Consider the following 19,747-nt stretch of genomic DNA (forward strand, 5'->3'; position numbering starts at 1 on the left):
TTGGTAGCCATTGATGTGAAAATATTTTCAGAGTTTATCCTTGGAAACTGCTCCAAAATCAGACTCCAGCCTCTTTGGCACCTGCTACTACCTGCTGTTGGTGATCAGTACTGAACTCTAGTGCCTCCACACTTTGGGGGATTCTGTAGCTCTTGGCACCAGGATGTTACACAAAAAGCATGACTCTGACCTTTAAGTGGCTATTTGAGCAAGTTACTTTACCTGTATGTGCCAAGTACTTGCCAGAATTGAAAGGATTTGAGACAATGAATGTAAGAACATGGAGTTTACTACTAAGTATTAATTAAATGGGTCCTAGGGTGCTCTGATGGCTTATTGGTAAGGAGTTGAATGGCCAAACCAGAGGCACATGCAGTTCAAATCCACCAGTTGTGCTGAGGAAAGAAGATAGATGATTCCCTCCCTTTTGATTTATTGCTTCTGAAAACTCTGTGGAGGGTCAGCTATGATTTTGTTCTGAGTCAATGGTAAATAGCAACAACAGGTATAATTAGAGAGCTTTGGTACCTTAGTGGTCAGAAGTTGTGTTGCCAGCCCAAAAGAATGTGACTTGAATCCACCAGCAGCTCTGAGAGAGAAAAATGGGCAACCCTTAACCCCCAAATGCCATTTGCTGCCTGTGAAAACCTGAAAAGCTAAAAGTCTGTTTTGATGGCACATAACAACAGATATGGTAAGTAGTGGTTGGTACAAATAGGATTGTCTCAGTAACAGGAAAGTTTCTTTTTCCAGTTAACTCATGACCACTCATAGGTGTTAGAGGAGAATTGGGCCCCATAGTACCCTCTTTCTTTTTCTGCATGTTTTTCCCATTATGTATTGTTAATTGATTGAAAATGCCCTGAGCAGATTGGTTTTGCATTCAATTCATACACAGTTTGTAGCATTAATTACATCCTCCACTCTTCTGCTTCTTCTGTGTCTCTCATTGCCACTTGTTCTCTCTTATCCCTTCCTGTGTTCTGAAATTTATCCTTGACCACATGCTGCCCTCTTGAGCTTGTGTGGTTTGTTGGAAGGAATATAGTCCTTAAGAATTCCTTGGGGCAAATAGGAGTTAAGCACTCTCTGAACTGCCCTTCTGTAGGTGATATCGATCACCTGTAGACTTGGCTTTTGTTGATCAACTGAAAGTTGATCTCAAAGGGTGATTCAATTCCAGTTTTGAAGTATGACCCAAGACTACATTCTTGGAAATTACACCAGTCTCTATTGGACCAGTAAATCGACCACTTATGATGTTGAGTTTTGTTCTATGTTTGTCTCTCTTTCAAGAAACTTCTGTTGTGGTGTCTTTCACTCAGTAATGCCTCCATCTTTTAGTTTCAGGGTCTTGGAGACCGAATGTGAGCTCCTTACTCCCACTGGGAAAGGAGCAGTAGTTGCACCCTAGATGACCACTCCAGTCAATAAGGTTTTCAATTGCTGATACTTCAGAAGTAGACCTTGCTTTCAAGACATGTTTCAAAAGTAGATCTTTTCTCGGGACTCTGTCGAAGGTGTACTCAAACTCCAACCTTTCAGTTAGCCTATGAGTAAGTAGATTGTATTGTAGCAAATAGTTATCCCTTTAAAGTACTAATTTTCAAAGTGAGGGTGTATCTTATTCAATATCTCCTATCATTATAACCAAGCAAAACCTTTACAGATTGAAGCTCAGATTTCAGGTGCTGCCTTTGGCTTTGAACAGTGTGATGAGCAAATGGCGTACACTGTAGTCCTCAAATTCTTCAATTGTGAATTAAGTGATTTAAGCCTTGAGCTGTTAACCTGAAGGTCAGCAGTTCAAACTCTTTGGAAAAAGCTGCAGCAGTCTGCTTCCATAAATATTTAAAGTTTTGGAAACCCAAGAGGCAGTCCTGTGCCCAAACTTTGCAATGTGTTGTAATCTACTTGATGACATCTCACAGTGCCAGAGACACTTAGCTGTTAGTGTTAGTTTCCTTCTTTGCCCTGGGATATTCTTGACTTACACCTACACAGGGAACTCTCTTTCACTAGAGCAGCTCAAGCCCCTTAGTCAGGAACTGGCTACCTTTGTTTTGCATTGTTCCTTATCTCTTTTCCTGTATAGCCTGTCCAGCCTCCCACAAAAAAAAGGGAGTTAAGGGCAAATATGAGGTAAGACAAGCACTCTCTGAACATCCCTTCCTGGAGGCTGTTTTAAAGAGACAAAAAGCTCATTTTGTCACATCTGCTTTCACCCTTCATTCCCCCTTTAAAAAAAATCGGGAAATAAGTCTTTCTCAACCTAGGTCACTTTTTTGAATCCTCTGGGGAATTTAAAAACCAGTCTGGGTCTCATCCTACAAGTTCTGATTTTGTGTGTCTTGTGCATCTGTAGATGTAAAAGTTTACCAGAGGATTTAGATCCAGTAAAAGACAGGAAGACAGGAAATGAAGGAGTAAGTAGGGTTCAGGCATATGGAATTTACTGCCTTAAACCCCCAGGCTCTCCTGTGTCTACCCTGCTACCTTCTCAGTACTTTTCATAGCAAAGTAAATACTGGCAGCAAGTTTAATTATGTCTCCTGCTACTCCAACTCTACCAGGACATGGCTTCACTAGGCACAAAGGGTGCGCCCAGGAAATGAATGTATGAATGAACAGTACAGTGTTGTTTAGTTGCCAGTGGGTTGGAAGTGATTCATAGTTGACCCTCCAATAAGTTTTCAGTGGCTATAAATCACATAAGAGAGGATTTCTTATTTTTCCCCACCAAGCAGCTGGTGAACTTGAACCTTGGACGTTTAAATTGTCAGCACAACTCCTTTCTCCTAGGCACGCAAATTCCCTGGGCAGTACAGTAAGGTTGTACTATTTCTGATGCCTTTGAAAGCAGTCTGAAAGCCTGTACGTTAGAAATACTGAATTATAATCTCCAGGGATTGTCTTATGCATATACAATTTTCAATCACTACAAGTGATTCTGGTGAACACACCTTTTAACACCTCGATTAGAACAATTATTAGAAAAAGCAGAAAAGACTAGCACCCCAAATTAAAAGGTTACATTTTGCTCATTAAAATTTCTTAGTCTTTTTTTCCTTCCTAAATTTGGGAAATGTGGCTTCTTAAATGTAGCCCAAGTATTAAGTAGATGTTAAGGTCATTAAAGGCTGCCCTTTATACCGTGATCCCCCCCACACACACCTGTCCAAGGACTGATCACCACTTCGAAGTACCTTAAAGAGCTAGAAATTAGAGCTCTGTGTGCATCTTTGTAAAAATAATTTAGCATTCAACAAGCCTATTATTGTAAAAAAAACGAAAACTTTTCCCTGTGCTTGAAATTGAGTAATTTACTCATTGACAGTTCTCTATCCTGTTTCCCCAACTTGGAGATTTCATAAGTTTTTGGCAGCATTTTTGAGCCCTGGATACAGGGCTGCTGTGATAATGGCACGTATTTCACTGTGATCACCATGAGAGATGTCCCTTTTATTGTTAAGAAGTAAAACTGACTTTATATTACAAGTCTACACACATGAATAAATTAATCCTGCCATTGCTTTTGGTGCATATGCTTAGATTTCTTAAACCTGTAGAGAATGCTCTGCTTTAATAGGATAAGAGTCTTATAAAACTAGATTGAAAAGTTCTGATAATCAACTCTCAAATTTTATGCTTAATTTTTCCACGTCTGTCAGTTTCCTCTTATATTTAAGTGTAAACAGGAAAATCTCAGTAAATCACACACTTGGGAGTCTAGAAAGATCATGAAGAACCCTGGCAAGTTACATGTATCCCATGTTGATTTTGGTTTTTCATCTCTTTGCTTCAAATCCCCATACAAGTTTCTTCTTTTTTCAAACAACCTATGAATTAATTTTCAGATCCTTTTGGCTTTTACAAAGTTGTAGCAGGCAGTACTTTGGCACTTTTCACACCAAGCTCTTAAGTAACAAGCTGGTTGCTAAGCCCCTTGGCCTTCCCAATATTCCACTTATTCACAGCCTGGTCTAGTTTCTTTTCAAGACCCAACTTGTCAATATTTTTCTCTTTCACAGGGGGGTCAAATCGATCATTGACTCCACAATATTGAGTAAGCTCCTTCCAATGGGCTTCATTTGGGGACTGTTCACTATGAATTGCTTCTTCATTCTTCAATTTATCTTTCCTTCAGTGTCTTCCTCTTCTTCTGAATCCTGAGGCTGAGATTTTCTGTTCCCAATTTTTCCCCCCCTGCAATTCTTGAAATTTATTCCACATCTTTAAGGAGGGCACTCTTGAGAGGCATTTATATTTGTCTCTATTTCCAGTCCATCTGTGAGGTTTCTGTTATTCTTGTCACTTGGTCTTCAGCTTCCAGTGAGTGAGTGCAGAGTTTTTTTGTGTGCCTTTATCTTCAGAATTCAACTTAATATAACTTTCATTTAGGCCAGGAGGCAGTTGTCCCTCCCACCCCCACATCTTGACCAGGAAGCAGCCACCCGGCAGCCCAGAGAGATGTCCTTGTAGCATCCTTTCCCACCGTGATGAAGAGCACTGAGACTTCCTGCACCTTCGATTCCAACCTTAGTGTCCTCCTTGCCCCATTCTCTTGCCAGACTAAATACACTGGCTTGTCCTCACATCTAGTCCTTGCTCCTAGGCCTTTATGCTGTGTCTTATTCCAGAAATGCCCTCCTCTATACAGTCTTCTTTCAGAATTTTTCTCTCAAAAGTTATGTTTTCTCTTTCGCTCACATACATTGGGCCTGTGGTCAGTCCTTGGAAAAAGACATACTGGGAAAAGTGAAGAATCAAAGAGGAAGACTATGAACAAGATGGATTGATGCAGTAACTGTAAACCAGGGGCTGGAGCACATAAAAGAAGGCGAGGTTGGTGCAGGATAGGACAGGGTTCAGATCTGTTTTCATATGATCACTGTGAGGTATAGCTGACTTGCCAGCACCAAACAACCACCACCTCTACCCAACTTTGATAGGATCTCTAAAGCCACTTGCAAGATGTTTTGCCTTTATCATACTTTCCCCCATAGGGTTCCAGTTACTCAAGATTTAAACTATTTGGCTTTATTTCTGTATTCTAATTAGGCAACAAAAAGATAATTGACAAAAAAAAAATGGAATTGGAAATCAAAACAGATATATCCAAGTGCAGGAGTAAGTTAGAGATTTATTTGCAGAACAGGCCAGGGAGTGATAGGGAGCTAAGGGAAAGGAAGCTAGCCCCTCAGAAGAGCAATGTAAGTGCAAAGAAATGCTAGACTCATAAGGGCTTGGCTTTTACCTCTAGTTCCTAAATGGGAAGCATGAAGCCCTAGGAATTAATCAGGATGTCTGTTATTCATAAGGACTCTAGACCACACCTGAGGTGATTCATGGTGGGAGCTGGCCACTACAGAAGGATCGACATAACCCACCATGTGATGTTAGCTACATGGGAATGGGAAGTGGACAGGAGAGTGGTCATTTAGCCATTCATAACCGCAGAATGAAATGTCAGTAAAAACTGGGTGTAGGAAAAGGGGCCTCCCGTCCTCTTTGTATCCTTTAAGCACACAAAGACGGACAGGACTTGCCTAAATTCTGTGAGTTTTAGTAAATTATTGAACCCAAAGGGGAAGTTAAAAGATAATAACCAGTTGGACAAGAGTATGGGTGTTCCTCAGACACCTGAACTTGTGACTGATACTCTAATGAGGCAGTGAGAACCACTGAATTTGTACCTTGCTAGCAGAAGTTCAGATGGCTAAGGGAGTCCCTGAACCCAGGGTGTCAGAGATGAGGCCAATCTAGAAGACCCTTGCCTTGTGAAGGTCAACCAACTTTGGGTGTGATGCCTCACCAGAGAACTACATAAGCTGTAATGTGCCAGCTTCAAGTATGTACAATCAGAAGTGAACTACATCAGAAGTGCGCCAGAAGTTGGCCAGTTGCAGTTCTGCAGAATTAGAAGTGAAATACAGTAAGCACAAGTCAGCCAGCTCCAGGGTATGTATCACTAGGGATGAACTACATAAACAGTAGATAGCCAGCTCCCTCTCCTTGGTAGCTTGTGGAGAAGCATACAGCAAGAGTTGGCACCACTGTTTCCAGAAGATAGATAGTTTGGGACATTTAGCAAGATGGTGGATGGTGGTAGTTATGTGCCTTCGAGTCACCTGCAACTCTTAGCAATCCTGTGTACAACAGCCCTAAACCCTGCTCTATCCTACCAATTTATAGTCTCTGACACACCTTCCCCTATTATTCCAGTCATCGAATCAACCAATCTCATTGAGGGTCTTCCTTTCCTGCACTGTCCCTCCACCCTCCCAAGCATGAAGTCCCTCTCCAAGAACTGGTCTATCCTTGCAATATATCCAAAGTATGTCAGATGAAGCTTCAAAATCCTTACCTCCAAAAAGCAGCCTGGTTTAACCTCTCCAGGATGAACCTGTTTGTTAGCAGTCCATGGTACATTCAATACTCCAACACTATAGCTCAAAGGCATCAATGCTCCTATCATCCCTAGTCATTGTCCAGCTCTGATGCATAGCAAGTGATTGCAAAGACCATGGCCTGTATCAGGCACATCTTAGTCTCCAGACTGACATCATTACTCTTCAGTACCCTGGAGAGATCTCTGACACAAATTTTGCCAATGCAATGCGTCTTTTAATTTCCTAACTGCTGGTACCAAGAGTGTTGATTGTGGAGTCAAGCAAACTAAAGCTGTTTACAATCTCAGTCTCTTCACCATCCATCACGATGCTGCCAGTCAGCCCAATGGTGAGAATCTTTGTTTTCTTGATATTGAACTTCAATCCATATTGAAGGCTGCAGTCCTTGACCTTCTGCAGCAAGCGATTCAGGGCCACTTCAGCTTCAGCAACCAGGCTTGTATCATCTGCATAATGCAGATTGTTATTGAGTCTTCTTCCAATCCTGATGCTACATTTCTCCTCATAGAGCCCAGCCTCCCAGATAATCTGTTTTGCACATAGAATGAAAAGGTATGGTGATAGGATACATCCTAGACGTACAGCCTTCCCAATTTTGAACCATGACGTGTTTCCTTGTTCTGTTCTGACTACTGCCTCCTGGTTTAAGCATAAATTTTGCATGAGCACGATCAAGGGTTCTGAGATTCCCATTCTTCTCAGAGTTAGCCACAGTTTATTGTGATCCACACGGTCAACTGCCTTTGCATAGTCAATGAAGCACAGATAGATATTCCTCTGGTATTCCCTGCTTTCAGCCAAGATCCATCTACTACTATCTAGTACCACGGCTTCTTCTAAAGAAGAGAACCAAACTGTACTTCAAGCATTTCTCTGCTGATGTGGGTTCCATTTGTTTTTGGATAATCTTCAGCAGAGTCTTGCTTGCATGTGATATCAGAGATACTGTTCAATAATTTCTGCACTCTGTTGGATCACCTTTCTTTGGAATAGGAACAGATACAAATCTCTTCCAGACAGTTGGCCAGGTGGTTGTCCTCCAGATTTCTTGGCACAACTTAGTGTGCATTTATCCAGGGCTACATCTGTGTGTTGAAATATATCAATTGTTATGCTATCAATTCCTGGAGCCTTGTTTTTTGGTAATTCTTTCAGAGCAGCTTGAACTTCTTCCTTTGTCACCACAGGCTCTTGCTCATACATTGTTTCATAAACATCTGTTTCCACCAATTCCTTTTGGTAAAATGACTTTGTATATTTTTTCGTCTTCTTTTAATACTTCCTAGATCATTTAATATTCTGCCCAAAGCATTCTTAAGTATTGCAACTTGAGGCTTGAATTTGTTCTTCAGTTCCTTGAGCTTAAGAAATGCTGAATCAGTTCTAATTTTCTGACTTTTGCTCTTTGCACGTTTCATTGTTGTTGTTGTTGTTGTTATGTGCTGTCGAGTCTCTTGCGACTCATAGCGACCCTATGTACAACAGCCCTAAACCCTGCTCTATCCTGTGCCAATCTCACTGCCTCTGACACACCCATCCCAATTACCCCAGTCACTGAATCAATCCACCTCATAGAGGGCCTTCCCCTTCTGAGTCATCACTCCACCCTCCCAAGCATGATGTCCTTCTCCAAGGACCTCTTCCTCCTTACAACATGCCTAAAGTATGTCAGACGAAGCCACAGAATCCTTGCCTCCAAGGAGTAGCCTGGTTTAACCCTCTCCAGGATGAATCTGTTTGTTTTCTTGGAAGTCCAGGGTACATTCAATACTCTTCTCCAGCACTACAGCTCAAAGGCATCAATTCTCCTTCTATCCTCCTTAGTCATTGTCCAACTCTCTGATGCGTAACAAGTGATTGCAAAGACCATAGCCTGTATCAGACGCACTTTAGTCTCCAGAGTGACACCACTGCTCTTCAGTACTTTGGAGAGGTCCCTAACAGCTGACTTTTCCATCGCAATACATGTTTTTATTTCCTGGCTACTGGTGCCAAGAGCATTGGCCGTGGAGCCAAGCAGACTAAAGTTGTTAACAAACTCAATCTCTTCACCATCCATCCTGATGCTGCCAGTTGGTCCAGTGGTGAGAATCTTTGTCTTCTTGACATTGAGCCTCAATCCATACTGAAGGCTGCAGTCCTTGACCCTCTGCAGCAAGCATTTCAGGTCCTCCTCAGTTTCAGCAAGCAGGATTGTATCATCTGCATAACACACCTTGTTAATAGATCTTCCACCAATCCTGACACCACACTTCTCCTCATAGAGCCCAGCCTCTTGGATAATCTGTTCTGCACACAGGTTGAAAAGGTATGGAGATAGGACACATCCCTGGCATATGCCTTTCCCAATTTTGAATCATGTAGTGTTTCCTTGCTCTGTTCTGACGACTGCCTTTTGCTCCAAGTATAGGTTTCACATTAGAACAATCAAGTGTTCTGGGATTTCCATTCTTCTCAGAGTCAGCCACAGTTTGTTATGATCCACACAGTCAAACACCTCTGCATAATCAATGAAACACAGATAGACATTCTTCTGGGCCAGTTGTTTTTGGATAATCTTCAGAATCTTGCTTGCATGTGAAATCAATGATATCATTCTACAGTTTCCACACTCTGTTGGGCCACCCTTCTTCAGAATGGGAACAAATATAGATCTCTTCCAGTCAGTTGGCCAAGTGGTTGTTCTCCAGATTTCTTGGCATAACTTGGTGAGCACGTCCAGGGCATCATCATCTGTTAGCTGAAGGGCCTTATTTTTTGCTATTTCCTTCAAAGCAGCTTGAACTTCTTCCTTCATCACCATAGGCCCTTGCTCATATGTGATTTCATTAAATTCTCCTGTATCTGCCAATTCCTTTCGATACAATGACTCAGTATGTTCCTGCTATTTTCTTTTAATACTTCCTGCATCATTTAATATTCTGCCTAAAGCATCCTTGATTATAGCAACTCAAGATTTAAATTTGTTCTTCAGTTCCTTGAGCTTAAAAAATGCTGAACAAGTTCGGCCCTTTTTATTTTCCAACTCTAGCTCCTTGCACATTTCATTGTAATATTTTGCTTTGCCATCCCATGCTGCCCTTTGGAATCTTCTGTTCAGCTCTTTAGTATCTTGAATTCTTCCTTGTGCTTTGGCTTCTCTGCGCTCCAGTGTAATATTCAGAGTTTCTTCTGACATCCATTTTGGTCTTTCCTTCCTCTTCTGTCTTTGTAATGATCGTCTGCACTCTTCCTGGATGATATACTTTATTTGTCATAACGTGCTGCTCTTTGATATTTTCTGTTGAGCTCCTTCATGTCTTTGATAGTAGGAGGTTAAAAACATCATATCATATGTATTTATACACAAAGCCGGCACACAGACATTTCCTTGGTGCTGCAGTTGGAATCCCCTAAAAATCTGTAATGACCTAAATGACATCATTACATATGTTAATACTAACCTGAGAAGTGCTATCTCTATTTGAAGAGTGGTCTCATTTAATAACAAAGAAAATATGAAAAGGAATAATAGGCCTAGCCATGTGCTTTAAGCTCATCATTAACCCTTCATGGTGTCTGTCTCTTCTCCTAGACTGAGTAAACTAAGTGCACCACCAGATGTTTCCTGAAAGACACCTATTGCCATCTTGATCCTGAAGCCAAGTCAATAATGTAAATAAATGAAAGAGAGGAGTAGGACATTACAGGGGAGAAGTTAAAAGGAGCAGTCGTGCTGTCACTACTCAGTGGCTTTTTTCCTCAGTGTTTCTGTAGGTAATGAGCTTATAGTTTTGTTAGGTTTTACTACTACCCATGTAGTATTTACTAGTAGGTATATTTTCTGGACGAGGCTATTCGTCGGAAAGATGGATTGACGTGGTGACTGAAGCAATGGGCTTAAGTATGTTTGATGATGAGGATGGCACAGGATAGGACAGGATTCAGATCTGTTGTTCATAGGGTCACTCTGAGTTGGACTCAGCCTGGTGACACCTAACAGCTATTGTACAACTCTGTTTTATATTTGTCCAGAAATTATTGCTTAAGACTTAGACACCTGTATTGAACAGATTTATTTCTGTATTCCTTATTTCTTTTTTTAAAAACTGGTGTATAAAGTGAAACCAGGAGAGGAGTCAACACTTCTGTTTTTCAGAAATGTTTTTGTAATTGTTTTGAGTAAAGGCAGAGGCTAGGATAAGAAGTATGTAAAAGAGAATGAAAACAACGATTTTTAAGTCCGTCCACAACTAACGAAAAGTAAAGCAGCACCTCCTTTTGCCCGTGTCCCAACATGTTGCGGTGTACACTGCTTACTTCACACAGATGTCTGTCCTGGCACACTATGTGGGGGCTGCTGGAACCTGGTCAGGGTGCACTTGGTCATTCCAGAGTTTCCGGAAGAATAGTATAAGAAGTCAGCAGAAATGCCTGGTATAATGCAGATCACTCACTAAGAGACTACCTGTGGCCCTCTCCTGTGTCAGGTGAAGCCCAGTTAAACATCAGCGCTGGGAAGTCCAAGGTTAAGGAGGGTCAATGGCAAGAAGGTTGCTCTTTAAGATGGGGACCAAGGGGCAAGACAGTAGACATAGAAGTAACAGTTCAAGAACCAGTGTGGCAGTATTACTGTGTATTAACATTTTTTATTGGAGCTCTCCTGCAGCTGTCTAGAAAACATAAGTCATGCACAGCCAGTGTTCTTTTGGGGTCAGAGTCTACCTGCTAGATGTTCAGGACAAACCTTACAGTTGAGATCATCCCCATGTTGGCTAAAAACAGGGTAACTCTGCTGAGATCTTTTGAGATCAAGCTGGTGATTCCAGTGTTTGTGCTTGTAAAGCCCCTCCCCTCATTTTCATTGTAGAAACCCACCCCACCCCCACCCCCGGTAGCCTGCTTACAGTACAGTGGGCCTCCAGCTCGCAGGAATAGACCTATGGACCCAGTTGGTGGTGGTCTCAACAGGCATTTCAGTGCTTTTATAGGTAAGCCCTGGGCTAGGTGCTGCAAGGCATCTAAGCATGAAGACACAGCCCAGGTTCATTTGCCATATGATGAAGATACAATGCATGTAATTTTGTAGGGTGGAGAACTGATGCACAGAGCCAAACAACAAGTACTCCTGAAAGGAGCACTGGAGCTGACCTGTGTATATAATTGGGCAGTTTCATTATATTAATGTGCACTGCTAAATTTGACTTGAGGGTTGGGTGTTTTCTTTCAGCACCTCATGGACCTCAGCAAAAGTGGATGTGAATGGTGTTCGTCTACACTATCAGCGCACTGGAGAGGGAGATCACGCAGTCTTGCTGCTTCCTGGACTGCTAGGTCAGAACACTTGCTGTCAGAATGTACCACAATGCTACAATGCCAAACACTGAGAGCCTTGCTGAAATGCTTTTTAAATACTATTTGTGGCAATCAAATTTATATGATTTAGCAAATTTTTTCTTCTACAAAGTGGTATGTTTGGGGTTCCCCCCTTTCTTCTTCTTCATCTTCTTCACGCTTTAACTACCTGGTGGTCCTATGCAGTGAAGCACAATTTTGTCCAATTTGGAGGATGACAAGAGTCAGAGGAAAAGAGATGCAGAAAGGTGAGGTGGATAAAAGATGCAGTGGGTAGTGTGAGCTTTCCAGAATGTTGGATTTTCAGGGCTCAGCCAGAATGAACAACTCACCTACTTGTGGTTGAATTATAACACTTTTACATGGTAATTGGGAAGGGTATATGCCAGGGATGTGTCCTATCTCCATACCTTTTCAGCCTGTATGCAGAGCAGATTATCTGAGAGGCTGGGCTCTATGGGGAGAAGTGTGGCGTCAGGAGTGGTGGAAGATCTAGTAACAATCTGCGTTATGCAGATGACACAACCTGCTTGCTGAAACTGAAGAGGACCTCATGCACTTGCTGCAGAGGGTCAAGGACTTCAATATGGACTGAAGCTCAATATCAAGAAGACAAAGATTCTCACCACTGGACCAATTGGTAGCATCAGGATGGATGGCCAAGAGATTGAGATTGTTCACAGCCTCAGTTTGCTCACCTCCACAGTCAACACTCTTGGCACCAGCATCCAGGAAATAAAAAAACATATTGTGATGGAAAAGTCTGCTGTTAGGGACCTCTCTAAAGTACTGAAGAGCAAGGATGTCTCTCTGGAGACTAAGGTGCATCTGATACAGGCCATGGTCTTTGTAATCACTTGTTATGCATCAGAGAGTTGGACAATGACTAAGGAGGATAGAAGGAGAATTGATGCCTTTGAGTGTGGTGCTGGAGAAGAGTATTGAATGTACCCTGGTCTGCCAAGAAACAAACAGATTCATCCTGGAGAGGGTTAAACCAGGCTACTCCTTAGAGGCAAGGATTCTGGGGCTTCGTCTGACATACTTTGGACATGTTGTAAGGAGAGACAGGTTCTTGGAGAGGGACATCATGCTTGGGAGGGTGGAGGGACAGCGCAGGAGGGGAACACCCTCTATGAGGTGGATTGATTGAGTGACTGGGGTAATCAGGATGGGTGTGTCAGAGGCAATGCGATTGGCACAGGATAGAGCAGGGTTTAGGGCGGTTGTACATAGGGTCGCTATGAGACGCAAACGACTCAATGGCACATAACAACAACAACAACAGGAAAAAGAGTTTACTGAAAACTTTTGAAAATCAAAGATTGACATATTCTCTTGGTTTGTAGCATAGAAAACCATCTAGGACAGTCTTGTTTTATAAGCAGTAATTTATTTTATCTTACTGAATTTTAAGGGTTTTCTAAGACTTGTTATTTCAGAAGTACATGGGAAATTGTTCTTCCTCATCTGTGTTAGTTTGAAAACTCTACTTTAGCACAGCCTCCGACAGACAAGCATTGTGCCCAGGAGAGCAGATAATAGACAAGCAAGCATATACATAGCTGAGCTATTAAGAGCAGCAACGTGCAAAGACACTTTCCAATACAAAAACTGACAAATAAATGATCTCAAGAGCAAAACATCAGGACAAGCAAACATAGAGATATAATGACACAGGTGGCAAAGATTCCCACATCAAGGCAGTCACACAAGGTCCAGAAGGATGGATAGAGGATCAGTGCAGGCGAGGAAGATCCTGGTTGAAAGGTATTGAAAGAATGACTAGCAGTGAGGTCAGGTGTTTCAGAGAAGATGAGGTTGTCTCATGACAGGGCAAAGTTCAGAGCCACTTTTTCATACTGTAACTGTGAGTCATAGTCAACCTGATGGCATATAACAACTGAACTTTAAATTTTTTCTCCCCAAGAAGGTAAATAATGTTTTTATTTGAGTGAAAGTTTCCTAATCATATTGGGTTTTCATTTAATCATTCATATAAATTGTTTTATAACATTAATTATAATTAGCATCATTTTAATGACAGAATTTTAAATGTAGAAAAATTTGGGAAAATATTTCCAGTGCTTTCAGGTTTTTAAGGGTTTTAGTATGTCTGTTTCATGTTCAGTTTAATATAAAACCCTGAAAGAAAAAAAATCACTAACCAATAATTACATACTTAGCAAAATTGACCATGAAATAATTGTCATGGATTCAGAACCACCTCTCTGGGGGCTTTCCAGCGGGTTTTCAGAGGCTGTAAATTTCAAGAGAGGAGAGTATTCCTCTTTCTGCCGTGGAGCCACTGAGAGACATTGCGGTTGTGATACAATAACTCCCTAAGGACTAGACCACCAGACCTTCCCAGGTCCCTCAATCTGATGGTGAAATTAGGGCATTTGCAGATGAACAGAAACTAAGAGAGTTTGTGAAAACAAGACCAATTTACAAGAAACCCTAAAGGGAGTTCTTTGGACCAAGAGCCAACAATGATGGACAGTAACCCAAGACTAACATACCAAAAAACATCACATACTGACCGAGACACAGAAATACACAAAGTATAATAAAGTTATAAGACTAAAAATGGAAATTAACAAGTATAGGGCTTCTAAATGGAGAAGTCAAAGAGATTAGGATAAAGTGAATTGTTTTAAATTTGGGAATAAAATAGTGCCTTATAAGGGTAACCTTAAAAAGAATGAGTACATTTCTTCAAAATGACGGAGGAAAATCATGAAGACTTAGAAAACAAGTAATAGCAAAGAAGGAAATGATTTTAAAAGCCATAGATAAATTGAACTCAGCACAGAAAAGTAGATGGAACAAAGAAATCAGTAACACCATGCACACACACACACACGCACAAGCTCTGTGAAATACTGCTTAACTAATGCAGTAAGAGGGTACTCTGCTAATAAGCTAAACAAGTCACAAAGGACTAGTGGCATGAGACCATTGTTACATACAAGAACAGTGCAAGGAAAGGCTTACATACATTCATTTCTTATGATTATTTAAATGGGAAGGGAGAGAGGAGAATAAAAATAAGGTGAAGGGAAAGGCAGTATGCAATATATTACCTTGTAATTATGTTAATTCATTAATGTTAGCAAAATTACATGAATGATCAAATGAAATTGTAATTACAATGTTATAAAAATTGCATAAATGATTGAATAAAAAGACAATATGATTTGTTAACTTTTTCTCAAGTAGAACAAAATGTAAAAATGTAATAATAAATTACAAGTTTAGGTTTCTGTTGTTTCTGTGTTCTAGCAATTCACCAAGTATTTGGAGGAAAAGAAAGTTTAACTTTTTAGGGCTTTTTTGTCCAAAAATGAACAGTGGGCTTTCATTCTTTGGCCCTACCCAAAGAACCCATGTCCCGTTCCGCAGGCAGCCAGTGCTGGTTTTATCTTCTCAGGTGGCATAGATTGGTGACCAGCTACATCTAGCCCTTAAGTGTTGCCTTCACTTTTAATATTCCTAGCAATATATTCTTGGTCTTTGTGTATGCCAGAAAGCAGATATCTCACTATTTTTTAAACTGAGGTTAAATTGGACCCTCTGTTTTCCCACCTCTTACTTCTACCCCTCCTCCAAAACATTTCAGACTCGTGGGCAGGACAAGAGCCACTGTCACTGTCTCATTGCCTCTAGGACCACAGGAAGCCACATTGTGAGCTTGGACCCTACTTGGTTGATTTGGTTTTGGTTTTTAAATTGATTTCCTGATCCTGAGAAAGGTCTATCTAGAGTTGATGAACTTTGTTAATGATCCTGTCCCATCTCAAAAGGCACTTTCTAATATAATTAGTTTACTACGAGCTATGGTCCAATTCTTATTTGCCCCTAGATCTGAGTTCCTGGAACTCTTGACTGTCCCACCATGTACAGTAGGTCTGGAGAGAGCAGCACAGCCTGAAAGCTTTTGGGTGTGCACAGTATGTGTGACTGTGTGAATCTCTAGGGAGGCCCACCACCAGCTCAAGAGTATAGTTTTAAACACTGTTCTGTACTCTCTTGACAAAACAGACTAATCGGACATCTCTCCTTGCTATATTGTTTTAGTTTTGTTTTTTTAACTATAGACAGAAAAATTCAAGACTATTTCCATTGACCTACTTAAATACATCTGGAATTATATAATTCTGCTTTGCATAGCTGGGCCAAATTACATCAGTTTCTCTATATTTGTTAATTACTGATCTGTCTCTTACTTGTAGTCATTTTAAAATAGAGGAAGATGGCTTAGAAGTTTATCTGTATATCTATTTCTATGTATACTTATTCATTTTTAAAAGCAAGCAAAACATACAGAAAGATGAAAGTAAAGACCTGTTCAGCAAGGCCTTCTGCCCTTCTTAAAATGCCACTGAGTGGAGACAGGAGGCCAGCAAAGGAAGACACCTCCTCCCAGCCATCAGCTCATCTTGGCAAGCCTGCTTTCCTGCTGACATTTTGAAGATTGACTTAGATGAGAGGCTAGTTACCTGGTTTTAAGAACATTATTGTTTCTGTTTTTACTGTACTGTGTCTGGTTGTGTAGCCTAAAGGGAGTTGTGATGCTCACTCAAAAGCGGAGCCTCTCTGGTAGTTTGAATACAGCTGTTCTGTGGGAGAAAGATGAGCAATGTGCAATCTCTGCTTGTGTGATTCACAACCTTGGAAAACCCTCTGGAAGGGTCAGTTATGAGTCGGTTCTCACTCTACACCAATGACTTTTTGACAATTTGCGTTCACAATAATGAAAGTATTGATGGATTATTTCTAGGAAGTGGAGAGACTGATTTTGAACCTCAGCTTAAGAAGCTGAATAAGAAGCGTTTCACTTTGGTTGCCTGGGAACCTCGAGGCTATGGACATTCCAGACCTCCAGATCGAGACTTCCCAGTGACTTTTTATGAAAGGGATGCCAAAGATGCTGTTGATTTGATGAAGGTAGGTCCTAGGGAAGGGACTGGGGGGAGGCTGGCAGGCATGTCGTCCTTTTTTTTGTTCCATGTTTGCTGTCTACAAAAATAATACAACATTTCCCATTTTTTTTCTCATTGTCATCAATTTGGAACTGACACATAACTAACCCTCCATTGGCTTTCTAGCACTGTATAGCACATGGGAGGAGATTGCTCAATTTTTCTTCCAGAGAGCCACCAGTAGAGTGGAACCGTCAGAGAGGAACAGCCTTTGGGATAGCAGCACAGCTTCGTATGGACTAGGCTCCTGTGTTTCTTATAGGAAACTTGAAAAATTCATGTAGGTATAAAACAAAACAGTAGACGTTTCCTTCAGTCTTGTAATAGATATGGTTAACACTCCTAAGACTCTGAGCCTCTGCTTTGCAGACCTTTCTTATGCATGTGCAAATAGAGTTTTATCTTGGTGGTGAAGAGCACTAAATATTCCATGGACTTCCAAAAGAACAAACTAGGCTGACTTAGTGAAAGTGCAACCAGGGTGCTCCTCAGAGGTTAGGATGGTGAAACTTCATATCATTCTTTGGGCACGATGTTGTCAGGAGGTGCCATATCCTTGGAAAAAGATGGGAAAGGTAGTTAGTAAGAAGTAGACCCTCAAGGAGATGCATTGACACAGTGACTGTAATACTGGGCTCCAGCCCGTCAGAGAGATCATGAGGATGGTGCAGAAAAGGACAAGGTTCTGCTCTGTTGTTCAAAGGGCCGCTGAGAGTTTGGTGAGTCAATAACACCTAACAACAGCAGCATATGGATGGCATTGTACCATGCATGTTTTTCCAGCCTACTAATTTTATTGAAGAGACTTAGTAATGTAGTGTTACCTTCTGAACTGATCAACAGAAGTCAGTGGTTCATATCTACCAACTATTTCTTAAAGGAAAGATAAGGCAGTCTCCTACAGTAGAGATTTAGAGCCTTGGAAACCTGATCGAGGGGCTCCAGTGAATTAGAATACACTCAATGATAGTGGGTTTTGGTATCTTCACTGAACAATTTGCTAAGGAGATACTCTCAAGTCAATAAATACATGTTTACATCAGCCTTCTAATGGATGCCTGTATTCACTTGCATGGATGTGCTACAGTGTTTTAATTCACCTAGCTCTTGAGAGTTGTTGCTATATGCCATCAAGTTGGCCTGTGACTCATAGTCACCCTAAGTACAATAGCTCTGAACCCTGCCCTGTACTGAACCCATTTCACTATCTCCAATGTATCTACTTCCCTTACCCCAGTTACTGTGTTATTCTATATCATCTGGTAGATGAATAATTTTTTTTTCTTTCAGTGTATCTATTTTGTTATGAGCCTTCTTAAGAGCAGTGGCCATTGCCATCTGTTGACTTTACCTGTTTCCATTTTATTTCATTTATAAACAGTGCTTTGTAGACCTCCTGAACATAAGTTCCAGTGTACATGTAGGAGAGTTTGTAGAAGTTAGAAAGTGACTCACTAGATTTAGTATCTAGTTGCACAAGATAATGCCAAGTTATTATTCATGGTAGTAATGTCAGTGTAAGCAAGATCCTGCTGAAGATTATCCAGAAATGATGTGCCAATGTGAAGGCTGAGTTTAGAAGAGGTTCTGACACTAGGAACATCATAGCCAATGTTAGATGGATCTTGGCTAAAAGCAGAGCACCAGAGGAATGTCTGTGTTCACTGATTATGCAAAGGCATTTGACTGGATGGATCACAATGAATTGTGGCTAACCTTGAGAAGAATGAGAATCCTAGAACACTTAATTGTGCTCATGCAAATCCTATACTTGGTCCAGAAAGCAGTAGTCAGAACAGAGCCGGGAAATACTGCATGGTTCAGGATCAGGAGAAGTGTGCAAAAGGGATGCATATCTTTTCAGTTTACTTGCAGAATAGATCATTTCGGAGGGTGGGCTTTATGAGGAGGAATATGGCATCAGGATTGGAGGAAGATTCATCAACAACCTGCATTATACAAATGACACAACCTTGCTTGCTGAAAATGAGAAGGACCTGAGGTATTTGCTGCACAAGGTCAGTATGGATTGAAGCTCAATATCAAGAAAACAATGATTCTCATCACTTAGTCAATTGACAGCTTCATTTTAGCTGGAGAGGAAATTGGGATTGTTAATAACTTCAGTTACTTGGTTCAACAATCAGCACTAGCAGTCAGGAATTTAAAAGATGGGTTTCATTGGGAAGTCTACTGTCAGGGACCTCTAGAGTAATGACATCAGTCTGGAGACTAAGGTGCACTGGATCCAGACCATAGTCTTTGTAGTTGCTTGCTAAGCATCAGAGAGCTGAACAATGACTAAGGATTACAGAAGAAGGATTGATGCTTTCCAGCTGTGCTGGAAAAGAGCCTTGAACATAATACCATGGGCTGCCAGGAGAATAAACAGGTCTATCCTGAAGAAGGTGAAATCAAGCTGCTCCGTGGAGGCAAGGATTTTGAGACTCCCTCTCCTATACATTGGGCACATGGCCAGGAGGGACCAGGGTCCTTGGAGAAGGACATCATGCTTGGAATGGTGGAGGAACAGTGCAGGAGAGGAAGACACAGGATGAGATGGATTGCCTCAGTGACTGAAGAAATGGGATTAGGTCTGTTGGAGATGATGAGATTGGCTCAGGATAGAGCAGGGTTCAGTGCTATTATACATAGGATTGCTGTGAGTCACATATCACTCAACAGCACATAATAACAATGCCAGTTTATACTTTATCAGCAATGAGTTGTGCTGCTAACCCAAAAGTAGGTAATTTAAATCTACCAGCTAAGGGAGAAAATTGGGCAGTCTCTTCTCATCTGATTTGTTGTTGTTGTTGTTTGATGCCGTCGAGTCGTAGACGATTCATAGCGACCCTATGAACGAACAGCCTGAGCACTGTTCGTACATAGAGTATCTGGAGGCAAGCCATTTCGGAAGTGGATGCCGCTCCTGCTTCCAGGCTTGATTTAGTTGGGAAGCTCCAGCCAACACTGTCCACCATGGGTACCCATTACCACGATTGGCACATCACT

General features: G+C 41.3%; 1 protein-coding gene and 1 pseudogene across 1 annotated transcript in view; one reads left to right on the forward strand and one right to left on the reverse strand.

Annotated features, from left to right (window-relative positions):
- Positions 1–3,758: 3,758 nt before the first annotated feature.
- Positions 3,759–11,162, reverse strand: LOC102870684 (annotated as a pseudogene).
- Positions 11,161–19,747, forward strand: part of BPHL (biphenyl hydrolase-like (serine hydrolase)) — a 51,769-nt gene continuing 43,182 nt past the window's right edge. Inside the window, exons 1-4 of the mRNA XM_006888753.1 lie at positions 11,161–11,178; positions 11,263–11,469; positions 11,603–11,726; positions 16,531–16,697. Coding sequence (XP_006888815.1) covers positions 11,161–11,178; positions 11,263–11,469; positions 11,603–11,726; positions 16,531–16,697 — 516 coding nt within the window. The remainder of the gene's footprint in view (positions 11,179–11,262; positions 11,470–11,602; positions 11,727–16,530; positions 16,698–19,747) is intronic.

The sequence above is a fragment of the Elephantulus edwardii genome, unplaced genomic scaffold (genome assembly GCF_000299155.1).
Source record: "Elephantulus edwardii isolate Elephantulus edwardi_28Jun2011 unplaced genomic scaffold, EleEdw1.0 scaffold00071, whole genome shotgun sequence".
Taxonomy (NCBI): Eukaryota; Metazoa; Chordata; class Mammalia; order Macroscelidea; family Macroscelididae; genus Elephantulus; species Elephantulus edwardii.